General features: G+C 41.4%; 1 protein-coding gene across 1 annotated transcript in view; it reads right to left on the bottom strand.

Annotated features, from left to right (window-relative positions):
* LOC126335084 (esterase E4-like) overlaps window positions 1–21,485 on the bottom strand; it is a 166,700-nt gene that overhangs the window by 92,409 nt on the left and 52,806 nt on the right. Inside the window, exons 2-5 of the mRNA XM_049997979.1 lie at window positions 9,345–9,473; window positions 6,836–6,995; window positions 5,409–5,594; window positions 2,011–2,195 (exon numbers count right to left, since the gene is read on the bottom strand). Coding sequence (XP_049853936.1) covers window positions 2,011–2,195; window positions 5,409–5,594; window positions 6,836–6,995; window positions 9,345–9,473 — 660 coding nt within the window. The remainder of the gene's footprint in view (window positions 1–2,010; window positions 2,196–5,408; window positions 5,595–6,835; window positions 6,996–9,344; window positions 9,474–21,485) is intronic.

Raw genomic sequence — 21,485 nt, forward strand, 5'->3', positions numbered from 1 at the left:
CTGTGTGGAGTTGAAGCTTGGACTGACTATCTAGAAGGGATGAACACACCAGTCTAAATGAGTAGAACAATACAGTATTGCCAGATCGTTGTCAGTGTCGTCAGTCTCATTACTTTGCTCACACACCTTTGAAGGCTGCTTTATATCTTATACACAGATAGATGTGATAGAAATAAATGTTTCTCAGTTTAATAATACTGAATAATTGTGAGACTGATATAGTGCCAAATGAAGTGAAAGAGACCCCTACTTCAATGTTGCTTACACAAGAATGACATAAAAACCAGAAAAAAATATACGATGATACTTAAACTTTTGGACATTTAAAACATTTCTGTTAATAGGTGTAAGAGGAGACAGGATACAGGAAAGATAATGAAAATGTATAGACAATGTCACTTTAATACCAGATCAATACTGAGAAGTTGATTCTACAATGATAACAATGATCTGAATTCTAGAAACTAGATGGAAGATAAATATTAGTTTGTTGTATGGTAACTCAAAATGTGAAGGGAAATAAATAAACATATGTAATAAATTACAATTTGAACAACTATCTTGTAATTTCCAGACTGTTATGTTCAGTGTGGTGCTCACAACTGAGTGGTTATTAGTGCCCATGACTAAGTAAAAAGGCACAGCAAGAAAACCAAGTTGTAAAAATGCCAGTAAAGCAGAATACTAATATATTCATAAACTAATTAGAGGAACAGTGATGGGAATTTGAATGGCTCACTCCTATCATTGCATATTCAATGAACGCTTGTATACAGTGTTTTAAGAGTCTGAGTACTTTCAGTCTTGTTTCAAATACAACATTGACTTTTTGGACTCATGATGGGCTTGAACTTCCCTCATTGATTCATGGGACTATTCAGCACCTTCTTCATCAGAATTTACATACTCTGGACATATCACTAACATTTCATCTCTATGGTAGACATTTCAACACTGTTGCTCATATTATTTTGACAACAAAGAATATCTTCATTTTGTCAGCTTTCATTCATTCTGCATGAGTCACATCCTCCTGCACAAACTTAAACTTCAGAGGAGATAACTTAATGAGATGAAAATATTTGTTCCCCAAAATCACGAGATACAGTGACAGATTCCTCAAGACATTTTGGAGCAACCCAACATGAGAAGTAGCACACAAAAATTTGACAAATATGTCCTTATTTTCAACACTGTCTTAGACTGGCATAATTAATTAACTTTTATTTCAACAATATGATTTCCTAAACGAAGATCTAAAATGAAATCAACATTGCCCATATCCTCCTCAAACCTTCCTCAATAGCCTTTACTCATTTGCTCATCCTCCTGTCTATGAAACAAAATTGAAAGGCCTCGGAGTATTTGAAAATATACTTCACTGCCATATAACTATCTACCATACAGTTAAAACTATCACAATATGGCTCATTTCACATTCCTAATGCCACATACTATCACTGCACAAACAAAGGAAATGTAAGCTGAGGTAGTGTACTGTCTGAATTGTAAATTACACACAGCATTTTATATTGGATCGGTCACCAACTAATATTTATCAAGAAAAACAGCTCACAAAAAATGTTTTACATTGGTATTGCCCTACATCCAGTTGGTGGAAACACTCTTGGAATGTCACACCAGCTATCTAGCTACTTGCAGCACCTCTTGGGCTGTTTAGACATCATGCCCAATTGCCAGTGCTGTTGATATCTGGAGATGGCAACTGCCTACACCCCCCTCCCCCCTCCCCCTTCACACACACACACACACACACACACACACACACACACACACACACACACACACACAGGGTCAACATTTCGCTCTGAATTGATATTTACTGAGAAGAATGTATACTTTTTATATCTATGCAGCAATGGCTAGTCAGTTAGAACAAAAATACAGTTAACTGGATGATTAATGATAATTTTAAAAAATAAATTAAGTTAATTAATAATACTCCATTTTATGATCTCTGGCATTAATTAGGCAACATGTTACACTTACCACAAATCCTCCTAGAGTATCAGCAATTTCTTGAGCCTCTTTACCTTTCAAACAGTTGACTATTTCCTGTGAAGTTCCATCAGGGCAGTTTAGTAATCTTGCTTGCTTTTGTGCCTGTTGCAATGGATCCTTAATTACTATGGACTGAACAGCACCACTCATTGCAATTCCTTGATGGAACAAACCTGGAAAGAGTCAAAATGCTGTAAAAGTATGTATCAGACTTTAAATAAATAAACTGAAGGTATTACGTCTTACAGTATGTCACACAAGAAAACTAATTGTCATGGTGTTGCAAAATGAAAAAGAACAGAACATACAATTAACATGGTTTGAGCCTAAAATATATTATATAGATGGTGATTTCTTATGAAGTTACCACATCTCCAAAATCTGCCATGCAACAAGTATCAATAACTTATCAACAATTTATACCCACTACAGGTTTTTTGAAAAGCATTCACAGGAGAAGAGAACATTACCTTGTAGTGTATGATTTTGCTTTAAACTGTATTCACAGAACTGCCATTATTTCCAGGCAGCATAATTATTCATTTGAATTATGTCTGCTTCTACATGGAGACTCATTAATTTTATAGCTAATTCGGTGAAGTAACTATATAATTTCTTTGTAAAATGAAATCTTGTGAGCACAACATCCACCAGATATATTTCAATTAAATGGAGATTGCCCTATCAGTTACTGACTTTCATGTTCTGCCTTGATGTGTACCTTAACTTACTTTACAAACGTAAAGGATTATAGCTAATGTATTTTGTCTTTGTATGTTGTGAATTTATTGATACTTACATGTGACATCTTTGGCATGCATTTTTACCTTTGATGTAACCTTGTTAATTCAGTTCTTTGTTAATTTCTGTACTGAACAGCCACTGCTAATTCTGCAATGACTCTATCCAAATAGGCTGTAGTGAACATTCCCACCAAATGTTAAACCAAACTTTAAAAAATCTGTCAGTCCCAGTAAATTCTTCCATGGCACAATCATATTTAATGCTTAACTCTATAACAGTACCATGAACACAAGCAACACAACCAGTTACACTCCATGGTGCAGTGAATTTTCACATCAAACCCAAGGCTGTGATTATATCAAACTAAAGAACTTTAATGGTACCAGTGATTGAAATTTGGAACAATGAACTATCTGTCTGCCAGTTCTAACAGTCCACATGTACCACAACTACAATTGCAGGCTCTGCTTTTCATCCCCACCAAACCACAAACTTGGTTCACACACATGGAATACATATTCCATCAACAACAAGTGACCAACGACCATGAACAATTTACTTTGGTAATTTCAACCACAAAATCAAAGCATTAGTTTTGGACATTATTGTGCACTTGCCACTGAATCAAGCTTACAACAGACTAAAGATGACTTTATTTCTCACTATACAAAATCTGCTGACCTCAGGATCAGACAGGTGATATACTAAGAAAGGTGTGGTTGCAAAACACCTTGGAGATCTGGTAATATCTGTGTAATTTAGCAGGCAGTACCACAGGTTCCGATGATTTGTTGCTACACATTTGGCAACAACAACTACCACCAAAAGTGTGAACAGCATTGTTAGAACTTGGCAATAAGTCACCTGACAAACTGCCACAGGTTGACGATAGGGTCTACGTACTGCTCAAGTTGCCTGCTCCAATTGCCATGGCAGCATCAATGAACCAGCTGGCTGAATGCAACTGATGCCTGCTGAGCCTCCCCCCACTCCCACTGGCAGAGAAGTTACCAACACTACAATCGCTGCTGAAACCAGCAGATTACCAGCAACTGAGACATCTTCTTGTATGATAAATTTTTACCATCATTACCTCCTGGCAACAGTGGCTGTACAGACACATCTCACAGGTGTGCTTGCAGGCCTTGCACCACAGGATGGTGACCTGTTAAAAGGTCCCCCAAAATGGGCAAGATGTTCCACTTAAGTCATCCAGTGCTGCTCATTCATCCAGTGTCTCATGCTCACCTGTCTATATCAACAACATGAGTCAATCAGAAATCAGTGTAGTGTTCCAGCAACAATTGGGCCAACACTGGCAACCACTCATTTTTTTCCTCCATAAAGCTGCAGTGTGCTCAAAAAATGTGGAGTGCATGTGACAGAGAACTGTTGACAATTTATGTGACTGTCAGATACTTCCATCCTGCAAGTGACTACTTTAACAAACCAGAAGCCAATTACTTCCACATTTGACAACATTAGTGACAAGATCCCACCCAGAAAGTTCTAGCACACTGAGTTCATAAACCAGTTCAACACTGACATTCACCACATACAAGGTTCTGATAATTTAGTGGCTGACTACTGGTCTCATATCTGTTCTGTGGCACAGACTATAGACTACAGAGGGTTTTATACAAAACAGGCTATGGACCCACTGTTATGACAGCTGTTGAATACTCCATCTATCAGACTACATCTTACTCAGATTCCTGTCCCCAGTTTGAAGTTTAAGCTGTGGTCTGTTGGGCTGTTTCAGCTGCAACCTCCATGTCACAGCCAGTCAGGGTCAGCATTTTGATTCCATCATATTCAAGCACCTAGCCGAACAGTGCAGTTTCCAATGGCACCACATAACTAGGTATGACCCACTACTAATGCTATGGTTGTGCAGCATCACAGGCCTTTAAAGGCATCACAAGTGTGTCACCAAAAGAAGAGGACTGAAGCACTTTCCATAGTTCTCTTAGGATTCTGAAATGCATTTAAACATGACATTGATGTACCTGTGGCTGAAATGGTATACAGTGAGCCTCTGTGCATTCCAGCAGACTACTCAGTGGCAGCAACGGCAGAACTGCCACTGACAACCATCAGGTGTTTGTCCTCAAAGATTTGCACAAACATGTACATGTAATGTTGCATATTGAATCAGTACACTGTACACTGTACACACTGTACACTGGTCCTCTCCCTGTGTTGTATGTCATGAAATTATCAAATATGTGCATATGACCTCACTTTGCTGTAAACTTGTAAATTCGGCCCCTTGTTAACTTCCATACCAAATGGTCTTGGACTTAGTGTGTGAATAAAAGTTATTTATGTACATTTAAAGGCTTTATACCATTATTTACATGGCTTTGTCATGTGATAGAATTTACAGAATATAATGTGCGAATGAACAGATGAATGAATAAGATTCTTAAAAAATTTGATAAACGGACATATAAAAATGCCTCCAGGCCACAGTTAGCAACCTACAATTATATTTATCTGTGTGGGATGATGGGTATTTTTCTGTTACTTTATTATGCAAGCAATTTCTAGTGACACAAGGCTAAATGATTATATTACTACTAAGACAATATTTCAAACAGTATTATCCCTAAAGTAATGTTTAAAACTGGGTGAGGTACCTTTAGACATTGGAGAAAGCATGTGCAAGTAGACACTAACTGCACCAGCACTGTACCCTGAAATTGTGATGCTGTTTGGATCTCCACCAAAGGAAGCAATGTTTTGCTGCACCCATCGAAGAGCTTGTACCTGATCCTTGAATCCATTGTTTCCAGGAAGAACAGAGTCTCCAGTACTCAAGAAACCTGAAAGTACCTCATGATTTTATTGCCATTGTGGTAAATAGGGCATGGAGAAAATAATTAAAACAGTCTAAAATGTTTCATTAAATATTTCAAAAATTTGACAGATAATGGGAATTGTCAATAAAATTGTTTAAGTTGTTGACTGAACTGTGACATGATAATATAGTTGCTGTTGCAAAAATGAATTCTTGCTGACATCTTCAGTTGAAGATATATATTTACATGTTCTTCTTAATTTTAGTTTTAAGTACATAAGGGAGGACCAGGGAAAGCACTCCAGCATATCCTGCATTTTCACAATCACCATGACCTAAACCTCCACTAACCTGTTTTCCCCGTGCCTCACCTTACCTTTTCCCCTTTATCTTTCAGTGTTGTCCACACTATTCCTTACCCTTCTTCCAGATTGTGTACTGCCTTCTTCCATTTAATCCTTCCCCCCTCCTTCTCCCCCAGTCCAACCCATGCCATGTGGACCCTCTCCCCCCCCCCCCCCCCCCCCGCTCTCTCTCTCTCTCTCTCTCTCTCTCTCTCTCTCTCTCTCTCTCTCTCACACACACACACACACAACACACACACACACACATGCACACACACACACACACACACACACACATACATACACACACACACACACACACTATCTATCTATTTGTCTATCTCTTTCCCTCCCTCCCTCCCTCCCTCCCTCCCTCCCTCCCTCCCTCGCTCCCTCCCTCCCCCCCTCTCACTCTCTCCATCTCTTTTTCCCCGCTCTAATTTTTTTATATCACTTATATGCTGCACCCCCTCAGTACATCTTTCATCTTGTACAGCTGCTGAGTCATCTGTATTTCATACTCCTGCCTTCCATTGCTGTGCTATCCCTTCCTTGTCTTGTGCGTCCTTCCCTACCACATCCCACATTCATCAGCCCAGGTAACTGCTCTCAGTAATCAATAATCAATAATCAGTGTCTCTACAGCTGCAATAGTATGTGTTTGTTTGTCTGTGTGAATGATGTGTGTACTTTCTACTATAAAATAAGCCACAGCTTGAAAACCAGTGAATACTGTTTTCCTTAATGTGACCCTATGTGCCACTCTTCAGTCTGCTATAGGCAAGTGGTTCTTTTCACTTATTTTATGTATGTGCAATTTATGTCATGAAGGTATTATTACTACAATACTTGCTGTACTTGGGTCTAAATGTGGAAAAATATGAGATGAAATTTAAAATGACCACATGTTAAATGTACATACCTAGAGCACCAAGTCTGTAGTTGACAGTTACTAGAACAATATCCTCATCCATGAGGTACTGGGGGCCAAACAGGTCACTGCTCCCTCTCATGCTGTAGAAAGCTCCAGGGTGGAAGAAGATCAGCACAGGTCTCCCAGTATTTTGTCTACCTTCAGGCAGCTGAAATGGTTTAGAAGAGAATTTATAAATGGTGTTTCTTGGTCAGTGGCAGAATTTGCACTCAAACAATAACTTCCATAAATCCCATCATGACGTGGACTCTGCCAGCTGGTGTGGCTGAGTGGTTGTATGCGCTTCAGTCTGGAGCCACGTGACTGCTACAGTCGCAGGTTCGAATCCTGCCTTGGGCATGGATGTGTGTGATGTCCTTAGGTTAGTTAGGTTTAAGTAGTTCTGAGTTCTAGGGAACTGGTGACCTCAGATGTTAAGTCCCATAGTGCTCAGAGCCATTTGAACCATTTGATATGGACTCTTCTGAGGTGTGGAATGAGTCAAGACTGTACTGTGTGTTTGTGGTAAATTAAAACTCATATCTGCCCAGGAATCAAATTCATACACTGACAGTTATTAAGTTGATCATCAATATCTCAGAATTCTTGTATGTTCTAATCCTTCAGTAGCCCCTATGGGTCATACTCTGATGAGCCAAAATATAGTATTATAACTATCTGCTTAAACCCACATGGCATGGATTTGACAATTCCAGTGTAGGTTTCTGGAGGTATATAGCACCAGATGTCTATTCACAGTTCACACAAGACCAAAAAAATTATGGACTGATGGTTTGCGGGTGTGAAGTTGGCACCAAATAACTCTGTAATGTGTTCCATTGGGTCCACATGAGGTGAATTTGGTGGCCAAGGCATTAACATGAGTTCGCTATCACGCTCCTCACACTCCTGTAGTTTGATTCTTGCATTACAATATGGACAGTTATCCTGCTTGAAAATGCCATTGCTGTCAGGCATGGAGGTATGCAGATGGTTCACAAAATATTCGTGTCGTCCTCAGCTGTCATGGTACCCTCAATTACTACCACAGAACCACGGAGGCCCAGTTGACCCCCCCCCCCCCCTCCTCCTCCATAGCATATTACTATTCCCACTGCCCTGTGTCCACAGCACAGTGTATGTTTTGATGTTTTGAGCAACCTTTTATCTGGATGACAGCACATCTGTATGTGACCATGACCTGGTGTGACTATAAGCATGGATCATCTGACCAGGTGCACATTTCCATTGGTCCGCAGTCCAGTCTTGATGATTCCATGCAAATTGTAATTGATTATGTCACTGGGTCAAAATGCAAAGAGGTAGGGTTTGTCTATGGCAGAACCCCAAGTTTGACAATGTGCACTAAACAGTGTGTATTGAAACATTGTTGTCAGAACTGTCACAGATTGCCTTGTATACAAGGCAGACAATCTTCCATACTCCACATTCCGTGATGATGAAATGTGGATAGTCAATTTATTGTCACCTAGTTATGGTTTTGCCACCCTCAGCCACTTTCTATAGATGTTCATGACAGTAGTACATGGACAGCTGACTCACTACAATGTTTCCAAGATGGCCATTCCCAAGTACTGGGCTGTAACACTCTGCCCTGTGTCAGAGTCACTTAAGCCAATGGATTTCTCCATTTCTGGCCCATAGCATCTCTAGAATGGTTCCCCACTTGTCTCTGCTCTGCTCAAATATTGTCCTTGCCATGTCATGTGCCCACAACACCACCAGGCAAAATCAGTCTTATGATGGGCATGGGTTATACTGCCATCTACATCTTGGGGTGGAAGATGTAAGTTGGGATGCCTATCTTAAGGTGCATGAAATATTTACTACACCAGTTTTATTCTGCCCATCTTGTGTAAAAGCATGCTTTTATATCTTATAATACATAATAATGTATATACATTTAGATTTTTCTGACACATATGGCATGACACTTACTACTCTATTTTAAGACTACTTAATTAAACTCTTTGGAAGTCAGGGTGACATGTTTTATTATGCTATTGATTGTATGCTTTTAAAGCCAAATATGTTATTTTTAGCAAAAATATGCTTTATGTGTGAATGTTATTAGTACTTAAGCTGTTGCTTGTATATGTAAGTATCAAGTTAATGACTATCTTTTGTACATATGGAAATTGTAAGAGTTATGTGAATCTATTCTGGTATGATTTTACTACTCGAACTACAGCATGTGCTGATGGCTGAGAGGTTACAGTTTAGACACCCATCCTGACAACTCAGTACACACTATTGTGATAATTAAACACTTCCTTCATAACTGGGTATTGTATGCATTGTATAATTGATGATATGTTGTGACACACATTTCTGCTAAACTATTGCAGAAGTTATATAACAAAGAGAAAATTTAACATATGCTATATTTAATGCAAAATACATCAGATAGTTACAGAAGTTACTGAAAGTTTGTATGACTGTTTCCTGAAACCACAAGGAAACAGTTTGGAGTTAATTAGAAGTTTTTTTTACTTACTTTGGTTGTATACACATTGAGAAACAGGCAGTCCTCTGAGGTACCATTTGCACTCTCTGCATTTGGGCACCATGCTCCATCTTCTGTAGCATTTATAATATCATCCCAAGGCTGTGGAGGTGATGGAGGCTGTAAAATCAAAGCTCTGCTTTCATAATTGGTCTTATATCAAGCCAAATAATTAAGAAGTAAAGATAACAACCAAATAAAAAGTAAATGGAATGAATCATTGTTAGGAACATAAAGGAGATTCAAAGAAATCGTTCTTCAGAGTGAGATTGCTTGCACATGCACAAATACATGTGTGCATGCCCCCCCTCCCCCCCCCCCCCCCCACACAGTTTTTCCTTACAGAAGTATTTGCCATGGATTCTATGTAGTGCTGTAGTGTAATTAGCTTGAGTGCTAGAGCTTAATCCTTGTGCATTCTTTTTAGGAGACCATCTGAAATACCAAATTTCTGAAGAAGAAATTTCTGATGTTATTAACATGTAGTGGAGAACACAAGATGGAAAAACTTTAAAGTAATGAGCCAAAATTGCTGAACAACATTCATCTTCAGGGGTTGCAATATCAGTACTACAGATAGGCACACACAAAAACCATGACATTATCCTAGCTTTCAGAACTATTAGTCCCTTCCTCAAGGAGGAGAAAGGAATGGGTTGGGGATCATTAGAAAGGAAGGACAGGACAAGAGGGAGCCACCTGTTTTGGGATTGAGGGGAGACAAAATCTTATGGGTGGGAATTAGCTGGACACCACATCATGAATCCTCGCCTGTTGTAGAAGCAGACATATGTTTCAAATATTTACGAAGCTATCCAGAGTTATTTAAGGTAGAATGATCATGTAAGTCTTGCTGTGAGCAAGAAATGTACAAGGTGAGTCAGGAAGAAAGGTACATGCTTTGAGAGGTGACACTAGCGGTGATTCTGAACAAAAAACTCCTACTAAACATATGCCCTTTTCTTAACCGTTTCTAGGTAAACCAATGAAAACAACTAGGAATGGAAAAAGGTGTAGCGCCATCCTTACTAACCATGTCAGTAAGCAGTTCACTTGTGCATAGTGCACTTGTTTACCTCAAGTCTCAGTCCGACAGTGCTTGTCATAGAGCACGGTACTACAGTGTTGTTACGTGAACAATGAATACAGTTTTGTGTAGTGAAAATGCCACGGATCTTCACACATGCAGTGTACACTGACATGGTGTTTGTCTATGGTTTGTCCAATGGGAATTCCAGAGCTGCTGTGTGAAAATACCAACAATGATATCTGAATCACTGGGTGCTAGATAGCAGAGTGTTTAGCAGGGCAGAGCATTTCATGAATTGCGTGAGCGTGATACACTTGCTAACATAAATGTTGTCTCTGAACGTCCTGTGTAACAAACTCTTAATGAAGTTGAAAACATTCTTCAAGTAGTGGAATGCAACACTACTATTAGTTCTAGAAGAATTGCTGCCCAACTTGATATTCCACAAACATGATTCGTGCAGTACACAAGCATGGTCTGTAGCCCTTTCATCAGCAGAATGTACAGCATCTGCATGAAGGAGATGCTGCTGCCTGGCAAGAATTTTGTCTATGGATTATTGCCAATGAGCGATTATTTCCATGTATTCTGTTCACTGATGAGTCAACATTTACCCACAATGGATCAACAACTTGTGATCAACAACATGCGCAATTCTCATGTATGGGCGAATGAAAGTGTTCACACTACTGTGGCAATGAATTTTCAATGACGTTTCTCAATGTCTTACTGGGACATGGTATCTTGAGTTTCTTAAAAACGTGTTACCAGAAGATGTGGAGGATATCCATTTGAAAATAGAGCTCGTCTGTACTTTCAGTATGACGGAGCTCCTACACATTCCATATGGCCAGTGACACAGTATCTCAACACAACATATCCTGGTCATTGGATTGGCCACCAAGGTCACTCAATCTTACCATAATGGATTACTGTTTGTGGGGGTGGCTGAAGAGCAACATCTACAAGCACAGAGTGGACACAAGAGAGGAACTCTTCACTCATATTTTACAGTCTTGTGCACAGATAAAGCAATGCAAAAGTGAGCTTGGATCAGTGACACACCTCCTGACTACAAGAGCAGCAACACGCATTGAAGTTGATGGTGGTCTGTTTGAAGATCTTCTGTGAGAAAATGTACACAATTAAACAAACCATAACATAACAGTATCTTAATTTACAATCACCTACACCTTTTCCATTCCTAGCTGTTTTAACTGGTTTACGTGGAGACAGTTAAGAAAACGGCATTTGTTTATTAGAAGTTTTTTGTTCAGGATCGTCAGTACTATCACCCATCAAAGCATGTACTTTCCCTCCTGTCTCACCGTGTACATGAAAGTTATTAAAATAATGCCAGGGACATTATATTGGTCATGTACCAAATATTCATTTGAGGAATTTTTAAATTATTTTGACCATTGTGGCTCCTTTAAGTAGTTGCTTTAAGAGAAAAGTATGAAAAAATTCTAAGAAGAATTATTCAATTCATTATGAGTTTGTTCAGTATGAATAAAAACAAGTAGGAATTATCAATAATTTGCAATGGCTAATGTTAGAGGAAAGACACTGCATATGACATGAAAGATTAATCTTAAAATTCTGGAAGATTATATTTCAGATGATTCAAGTAACATACATTCATGAAAAATGGGTTTAGTGACATCTACCTACGTTACAGTAGTGATACATAATTTAATGAACCATCCAGATCCACAACAAAATGCAGACTGGTCAGATCTGGGTCAAGCATATGGCATCGCAGAGGAGCTCAGTAACAGAGGGGTTAAGTGATCTGGATGTCCAAACAAATACCCTTTTATGTGTGTAGTGTCTTTTACACTATTCTGATTCAATGTGGAAGCGATGGTGTGGTACAGGTGAACAGACTAGTACATGCCTGTATAATTTTATGGTGAAAGAAAATGACAGACATGTTAGAACCTTATTTTATATCACATAAATATTACCCACTGAGAATACCTCCATCAGCTCCTTGAACTATGCCTCTTGAGCAAGTACGTATCACCAAATGTGGAACTTGCAAAAAGCCATCAGTATGGACCATGATTCATGAGTGTGCATGAGCTTTTTACACCCTTTGCACATCTATTAGTAGTGTTATTATATGCATACTAAACTCAATGTCATGTGATGTGTAGTATACAGAGGTACATGCATGTGATAGTGGTTTCAGTATACATTGGTGAGGTTGTAGTTCTGGATAGCATGGCTGCTCACTGTTGGTGAGATTTAACATTGAATTAGTAAGTGATCTTGTGAGTTGCAATTTGTCTGTGCAATGCTATGAAACATGGTCATAGGCAGTGACCCCTAGATCTGCCACAATACTGTAGCTGTAGTGTTCCACACACTGAACACCCATGATCTGGCTATGATGAAATGCAATCATTGTACGAACTTTTCCAGTCCTGCACTTCAAAAGTCTGTATCATGTCTGATGGCATCCAAGTCATATGGAGCAGCTAACTACTCCATTCACTGTGGCAGCACCCTGTCTCTAACATAGTGTTTTCCTCTAATACAGTCACTTTTGAGAGTACAACAGTTGTTAAAATGCATAACCATTAGTGAGGTGTTTTACATCCTGGCACAGGCGTGAAGGTGTAACCTGTGTGGTGTAATCAGATCATTGAAAATGGGCTCAGCTCCAAGCTCCCTTTAACAGAGTGAGAAGGAGAAAGTCCTTCAGGATGCTTAGAACAGGTGATTTTGGAATGGCCGAGCAGCTCCCAGTCCCTAGGTTCTATCTTATGCTGTCAGAAATGAGGACTGTGCTTGTAATTTGTTCTGACAGTACACAGTCAAATACTTTAACCACAATGGGAGACAAGTAAAAGTCAGTAATTGTATCTTCCTGTATTCTGACACACATAAAATATTGAATATTGCTCACTGTGACTATACATAATCATTCACAATAGGAGATATGTGCAAGACAGTGGTTGTTCGCCTTTGTAGACTAATGCACAGAAAATACTTACTATCAATCATTGCTACTACTAGAGACAAAGTCTACAGAGCTTGTTCTTCTTTAACAGGCAGAAAAATCAAGATAATAACTGTTGCTGGATGATTACTGGAAAGTCTGTTGTCCTCCTTTGAACATTTACAGACTTCTCGTAGTTCTTATTGCAGCAGCATCAAACTGTCATTGTATAAGTAAAGGAACTGTACCACTGCTGTCATACTTGGTATTGAAGCCAGATCTACACCAATATCAAGGTCACACCATCCCCCTTTTTGGGTGGTGTATAAATGGTGGGAAAAGCTAGGGCAGCCTACACGGTTGCCAAATTTATTCAAGATGGTGGACTGTGACATCACAGTAAAAGTTAATGATCCAGATGGCAGACTGTGATGTCTCTATCAAACATCCCTTCCCTCCAGTTCTCTAGACAAGTTGGTTAACTTATAATTAGGGGGAAAGCTACGGTCATTACATTTATCCATAACAAGTGTTTCGACACCACAGTGGCATTTACAGACAGAACAGTAAGATAAAAACTAAGTTGAGACCTTGTCCTACTGATTACTACACAATTACTGTGTCTAATAGTTAAGACTGAGTTTAACTGACCTACCAAACTAGTTACACTGATCCCATGTTTAATAATTACCACTAAATTATGCTATGAATGTGTATTACCAAATAGCTGGCCCAATAGGTTCCACAATTACACTGATTCTGGCAAGACCCCTGTGTACATATCAGTATCACAATTGTTACCCATTTACACTGTGGGAGGAAGACAAACCAATTGACCTCCATAGGAATAAGGTTACACACTTGCCACTGAACAGTCACACTATTGGTAGAACAAATAAACTACAGATCATGAATAAAACTTCACTATTAGCCTCTACTACAGATTTATTTATTTATTTTTGCAGTCCACTCATGCTGTACCATCAGGAGTTGTGAGAAGAAGTGGATAAGTTGCAGTGACCAAGGAAGAGGGAGAGTGCACATGTGCACTGCCACCCCACCCCTCCCCCACCCCTAGCACCCCAACTTCTCAGGGTCCACCAGCTGGTTGCAACATATATTAACACTCCTTCCTCACTGAGTGTCCTTTGGAGGTGAGATGCTCTCTACAGACAGACAGCAAAAAACATTTTATACATGTGGAAATAATGTCTTGATACTTAATTTTCTCTAGTGGGCTCCTTGCGTTACACAGAAGTCATGTTTCAATATAGGATAATCACACATCTCCATCTTGTCACATTTGTAATTCAGAAAATATGGACTGCAGCCATGAGATCATTAGAGATAGAGCATGTTCCCACCCACTATCCTTCCCACCCCTTCCACAGCAGTATTCTGCCATCCACCAAAGTTACACAGTATACTTGTCCATCCCTACACAACCCCCTGCTCCCAACCCCTTACCTCATGGTTTGTACCCCTGTAACAGATCTAGATGTAATACCTGTCCCATACATCCTCCCACCACCACCTACTCCAGTCTAGTCACAAACATCACCTATCCCTTCAAAGGCAGGGCTACCTGTGAAGCCAGTCACATGATCTGCATGCTAAGCTACAAACATGTGCTGCATTCTATGTGCGCATGACAAACAACAAGCTGTCTGTTCACATGAATGGCCACCGACAAACTGCTGCCTAGAAACAAATGGACCACCCGGTTGCTGAGCACATTGCCCAACACAACATTCTTAATTTCAATGAGTGCTTCATAGCCTGCATGATATGAATCCTACCAACCAACGATAGCTTTTCTGAATTGTGCAAGTGGGAACTTTCCCTGCAATATATCCTACATTCCAGTGACCCTCCTGGCCTCAATCTTCGTTAGTCAATGTCCTCACCCATCCAGCCTCCCTGTTCCCATTCCAGCAGCACTGCACAGCCCTCACTCCACCATTGCACTCAGTCTTTTTAATTCTCCTTTTCTGCTACCCTCCACCCCTGCCAGGTCTCACCTACCCTCCATCTAACCTCCCAACTGCACATAGCTGCCCTACCCTTTCCACCTTCCCTGTGTTCAAATGGTTCAAATGACTTTAAGCACATGGGACTTAACATCTGAGGTCATCAGTCCACTAGATGTAGAATTAGTTAAACCTAACTAACCTAAGGACATCACACACGCCCATGACCGAGGCAGGATTCAAACCTGTGACTGTAGCAGCCGCGTTTCCCTGTGTGCTCCCCAGTGGCACTGAAGTGACTGCCAACCATGCCCTTCTATCCCTCCCCCTCTTCTCCCAAGCCTACTCCTTTCCCCCACTCAGTTGCCACTCCCGTCTTGCACTGGTGCTGCTGCTCGTGGTGTGGCTACAGTTGCCTGAGACTGCAGTCATGTCTGTGTGAGTTGCATTTGTGTGTGTGTGTGTGTGTGTGTGTGTGTGTGTGTGTGTGTGTGTGTGTGTGTGTGTCTGTCTGTCATGTATTTTTGACAAAGGCCTTATGGGCTGAAAGCTTTATTTGTGACAGTCTTTTCGTTGTGCCTCTCTGTGACTCAGCATCTCAGATATGGAAATAACATTGTGATACTTAATTTTCTGAGGCAGACTCCTTGCACACAGAAGTTGGTGTTAGATAATCATCACATTTTGTTAAGAATGATGTGTTATAGAGTGTAGGACAATGGTGATTTTCGTAGAGACTTTCTTAATGAATTCTGATAGGAAAGTATACAAGACAGTATAGTTCTGCAATAAATACACTCCTGGAAATTGAAATAAGAACACCGTGAATTCATTGTCCCAGGAAGGGGAAACTTTATTGACACATTCCTGGGGTCAGATACATCACATGATCACACTGACAGAACCACAGGCACATAGACACAGGCAACAGAGCATGCACAATGTCGGCACTAGTACAGTGTATATCCACCTTTCGCAGCAATGCAGGCTGCTATTCTCCCATGGAGACGATCGTAGAGATACTGGATGTAGTCCTGTGGAACGGCTTGCCATGCCATTTCCACCTGGCGCCTCAGTTGGACCAGCATTCGTGCTGGACGTGCAGACCACGTGAGACGACGCTTCATCCAGTCCCAAACATGCTCAATGGGGGACAGATCCGGATATCTTGCTGGCCAGAGTAGTTGACTTACACCTACTAGAGCACGTTGGGTGGCACGGGATACATGCGGATGTGCATTGTCCTGTTGGAACAGCAAGTTCCCTTGCCGGTCTAGGAATGGTAGAACGATGGGTTCGATGACGGTTTGGATGTACCGTGCACTATTCAGTGTCCCCTTGATGATCACCAGAGGTGTACGGCCAGTGTAGGAGATCGCTCTCCACACCATGATGCTGGGTGTTGGCCCTGTGTGCCTCAGTCGTATGCAGTCCTGGTTGTGGCGCTCACCTGCACGGCGCCAAACACGCATACGACCATCATTGGCACCAAGGCAGAAGCGACTCTCATCGCTGAAGACGACACGTCTGCATTCGTCCCTCCATTCACGCCTGTCGCGCACCACTGGAGGCGGGCTGCACGATGTTGGGGTGTGAGCGGAAGACGGCCTAACGGTGTGCGGGACCGTAGCCCAGCTTCATGGAGACGGTTGCGAATGGTCCTCGCCGATACCCCAGGAGCAACAGTGTCCCTAATTTGCTGGGAAGTGGCGGTGCGGTCCCCTACGGCACTGCGTAGGATCCTACGGTCTTGGCGTGCATCCGTGCGTCGCTGCGGTCCGGTCCCAGGTCGACAGGCATGTGCACCTTCCGCCAACCACTGGCGACAACATCGATGTACTGTGGAGACCTCACGCCCCACGTGTTGAGCAATTCGGCGGTACGTCCACCCGGCCTCCCGCATGCCCACTAATCGCCCTCGCTCCAAGTCCGTCAACTGTGCATACGGTTCACGTCCACGCTGTCGCGGCATGCTACCAGTGTTAAAGACTGCGATGGAGCTCCGTATGCCACAGCAAACTGGCTGACACTGATGGCGGCGGTGCACAAATGCTGCGCAGCTAGCGCCATTCGACGGCCAACACCGCGGTTCCTGGTGTGTCCGCTGTGCCGTGCGTGTGATCATTGCTTGTACAGCCCTATCGCAGTGTCCGGAGCAAGTATGGTGGGTCTGACACACCGGTGTCAATGTGTTCCTTTTTCCATTTCCAGGAGTGTACTAGCACACAGAATATCAGACCAGCTGTGTGACTGGGTTGAAGAGTTTCTAGAAAACAGAACACAGCATGCTATTCTCAATCGAGAGGAATCTTCAGACATAAAATAAAAGTGGTGCATACCAAAAGAGTTATAGGACCATTAATTTTCACCATATGCACCGATGGAGAAAATATTACAGCACAAAGAAGGAGATATGCACATAAATGGAAGTTGATGTCTGTTCAAATTTTGTGCCAGTCACATAAGTGTGGCACTTGTGGTACCACTATGAGGATGTAAATCAGGTTTGTTTTAAATACACTCTGTAACAGATTTGAATGCTAGTTTGAGACTGGGGATGGTAAGTTGACGATAGTCAAGAATGCCTTTAGGGCAACAAAGATGCCATTATCAACACCTAACTGAGTTTGATCAATGTAGTGCATGGGAGAGAAGCTTTATGCTCCTTCTGTGATATTGCAGAAAGATTGGCAGGAATGTAGCCACTGTGCATGAATGCTGGCAACTGTGGTAACAAGAATGCATGGTCATGAGAAGACCGAACTCCAGATGGCCATGTAGCACTACCATCATATTCAGCAAGTGGCTCTGACATGTTGTACTGCATGTGCAGCAGCAAGCTCATTGCCGACAACCTCAGTTGGGCCACCATCAAAGGGTGGGACAGGTTTGAGCATCAATGTCTAGACCACACTGTGGTCAGGATTTCAAGGACGATACAAGCATATAATGAGGGCAAATCAAATTCCAAAAAGATTTTATTTTCTAAAAAAATAGTTATTGAAAAATAAAAGGGAAATATAATTTATTTTTCTACACAGTTTCCTCTTTCAGAAGCACATTTTTCTCAGCAAGAAGGAAGGATTTTTTATTCCAGCATTGTAGAATGAAGCTGGATGCACCAGGAGCCAGTTGCATATAAATTCCTCCACACCCTTTTCATCTTCAAATCAAACAAATGAAAATCACAGGATGATAGGTCCAAACTGTAAAGAGTGTGATAAAATTGAGTCTAGTTGGGTCTTGCATTGGATTTACCCTTGTATCATGCACTAGCTGCTGTCACACAGTATTGAATGTTATCCTGCAGCAGATTTTGGCTCATCAGACATTTACTATTGCACAGACTGGCTTTATTGTGCTTATTCACTACTGGCCATTAAAATTGGAACATGAGGAAGGTGGTATACAACAAATGTCAAATTGACATGAAGTAAACTACATACTTTTATGTGCAAATGATAAGCATTTCAGTGTAACCATACCAGGTAGGTAGGCACATCATCATCTATAAGATGCGATCAAAAAGTTCAAATGCCCTACAGTCCAGAAATGGTACACCAGTCAGACAAAAATGCGATGAGCACTGAGGTAATCATGCCACCGACGCAACAGGTTGAAGATACATGTTTGGTCAAACAACATGTCCTGCTGTGTGAAGAAATCTGTAACTGACCATTGAACATCCTCATCACACAGGAATCTTCAACCCTTCAAGGCCTTTTGTAAGGGACAGAAGGCTTGGTATACACATAGGGAGAGATCAGAACTACAGAGCAGGTGTTCAAGTGTCTCCCACTTGAGATGGCATAACTTCTACGTTATGACATTTGCAATATGGGTATGTGCAGTATCATACAGCAGTAGAGCCCCTTGGCACACCATTCCACAACAGTGGTTTTCAATTGACATGCTGCCCCATACACAATCTTCATCCTCAGATGGATGAGTACTATTGTTTGTTCTTTGAAAGCCAGGATAAGAATAACAGTTCACTGGTCATGACACATTTAGTAATAACATCACCATAGTTCATGTATCTTCATTTACCGCACACACTTTGAAAAAACATTACTGCTATATTAATCACTTGTCTACATGTCATTGCTTATATACCCAGATTGGAATCAATCTACATTACATGTCTACTGCAGCAATGCCCTCAAACAAAAACTCAGTCAGAAATCGCATTTGAAAGTAATTTTTTTGCAAGAATATTGAATTATGCATGTTATAAGAAGGCGAGGTGTCCACCAGTATATGACTGAATTCTACAGAGGCTGGATTGTGGCCTATCCACACTGCACTTTCTCGTTGCTTGAAATTGCTGTTCGCAGTAGTCAGTGTCCCATGCCTGTCAAGTGAATATGGAATTAATGGCTTCAAGAGGAGCACACCTAACATCATGGAGGATTGCAATAACACAGTGTGAACAGCTCCTGAGAGGATGGACATATTGTTTTCTCGGCTGTACAGGGTGATACAGATATGTCACGTACCTAGACTGAGGGTACTGGACTTGCCTGCAGCCAAATCCACATGGATCAGACCAATCCTTGTTCTGTGAACAGTCTCATGAAGGAAAAGGATTATCCATGTGAAGAGGATGTGATGAGAATGAACTTTGCCAAACTGCATTTGTCATTCTCTTCCCAGTACCTGATGTGATGGTATCGGGTGCCACTGGGTACACAACATGATCGTCTATGGTTTCTGTTAGCTGGTGATACGGACAGCAGCCATTACGTTTCTGATAAGTTTAAGGCTGTGGTTGTGGCCCATGATGTTATCTTTCATCAACTGCACATTGTGCATGCTCTCCTACCTTGCTTGGTACAGAGTGTATTCTCTGGCTAGGACGTTCCACAGGAGTCACACTGGTGAAAAAGTCTGGTCGTGGATTACCAAGACACTAGTATGCCACCATTTACCACTTTCTACACCTGACGATCTCTGGCACAGTGTTAAAGCAAGAAGGACTGATGTGCCAGTATCTGTCATCAGTTTGACATGATGCCCAACTGGGTGTGACCTATTGCTGCCACCATAGTTGGCAGCTCTGTGTATTAAATTTCGCACCATGCAGAGCCAGAAACATCTGCAAATACCGTATAATCATCTTTCAGGAAGACGACGACTCAGATTCCCAGATTTGGGATTTCTATGGTCATGCAAAATCGCACAGGGTAAACGCCAGAATAGCTTCTTTCAAACAGACATGGTTGGTACCCTTGTCCAATCCAAGCTTACTCTGTTTCTAACAATGTCGTTGTCGACAGGACGGTAAATGCTTATCTTCTTATGAAAATTTTCAATAATTTAAGAAAGGTACAAAAAAGAGAGAAATGCTGGCAACAGCGATTGAGTCATATTGTTGACAACAACATATAAGAGTAAATAACACGTAGCTACACGTCGGGTAAAATGTTTTATGAGCCAGTAATGGTCCAATTATGTTGACCGTACATGCAGTTACTTATTTCCCCAATTAAAATACATGGGCCAGTCACATTAACATGATCATGGCGCACGTTCGTCGTCAACGCGCAATAACTACTCGCAGATGGCAGGTGGCAGCGCTAGCAGTAGAGGGTATATAAAACGTGTCTGAGGGACCCAGAAAAACAGCGCACTCGTTGTCATAATGCAAAAACAGAGTGATTTACACTATGTGGTCGAAAGTACCCGGACACCTGGCTGAAATGACTTACAATTTCGTGGACCCCTCCATCAGTATGGCTGGAATTCAATATGGTGTCCGCCCAGCTTCCACTCTCGCAGGCATACGTTTATCAGGTGTTGTAAGGTTTCTTGGGGAATGGCACTCCATTCTTCATGGAGTACTGCACTGAGAAGCGCTATCAAGGTCGGTCGGTGAGGCCTGACATGAAGTTGGCGGTCCAAAACATCCCAAAGGTGTTCTATAATATTCAGATCAGGACGCTGTGCAGGCCAGTCCATTACGTGGATGTTATTGTCGTGTAACCACTCCGCCACAGGCCGTGCATTACGAACAGGTGCACGACCGTCTTGAAAGGTGCAATCGCCAACCGCAAATTGCTCTCCAACAGTGGGTAGTAAGAAGGTGCTTAAAACAGCAATGTAGGCCTGTATTGTAACAGGGCCACGCAAAACAACAAGGGGTGCAAGCCCACTCCATGAAAAACACGACCACAACATAA

Source organism: Schistocerca gregaria, chromosome 2 (assembly GCF_023897955.1).
Source record: "Schistocerca gregaria isolate iqSchGreg1 chromosome 2, iqSchGreg1.2, whole genome shotgun sequence".
Classification (NCBI taxonomy): Eukaryota; Metazoa; Arthropoda; class Insecta; order Orthoptera; family Acrididae; genus Schistocerca; species Schistocerca gregaria.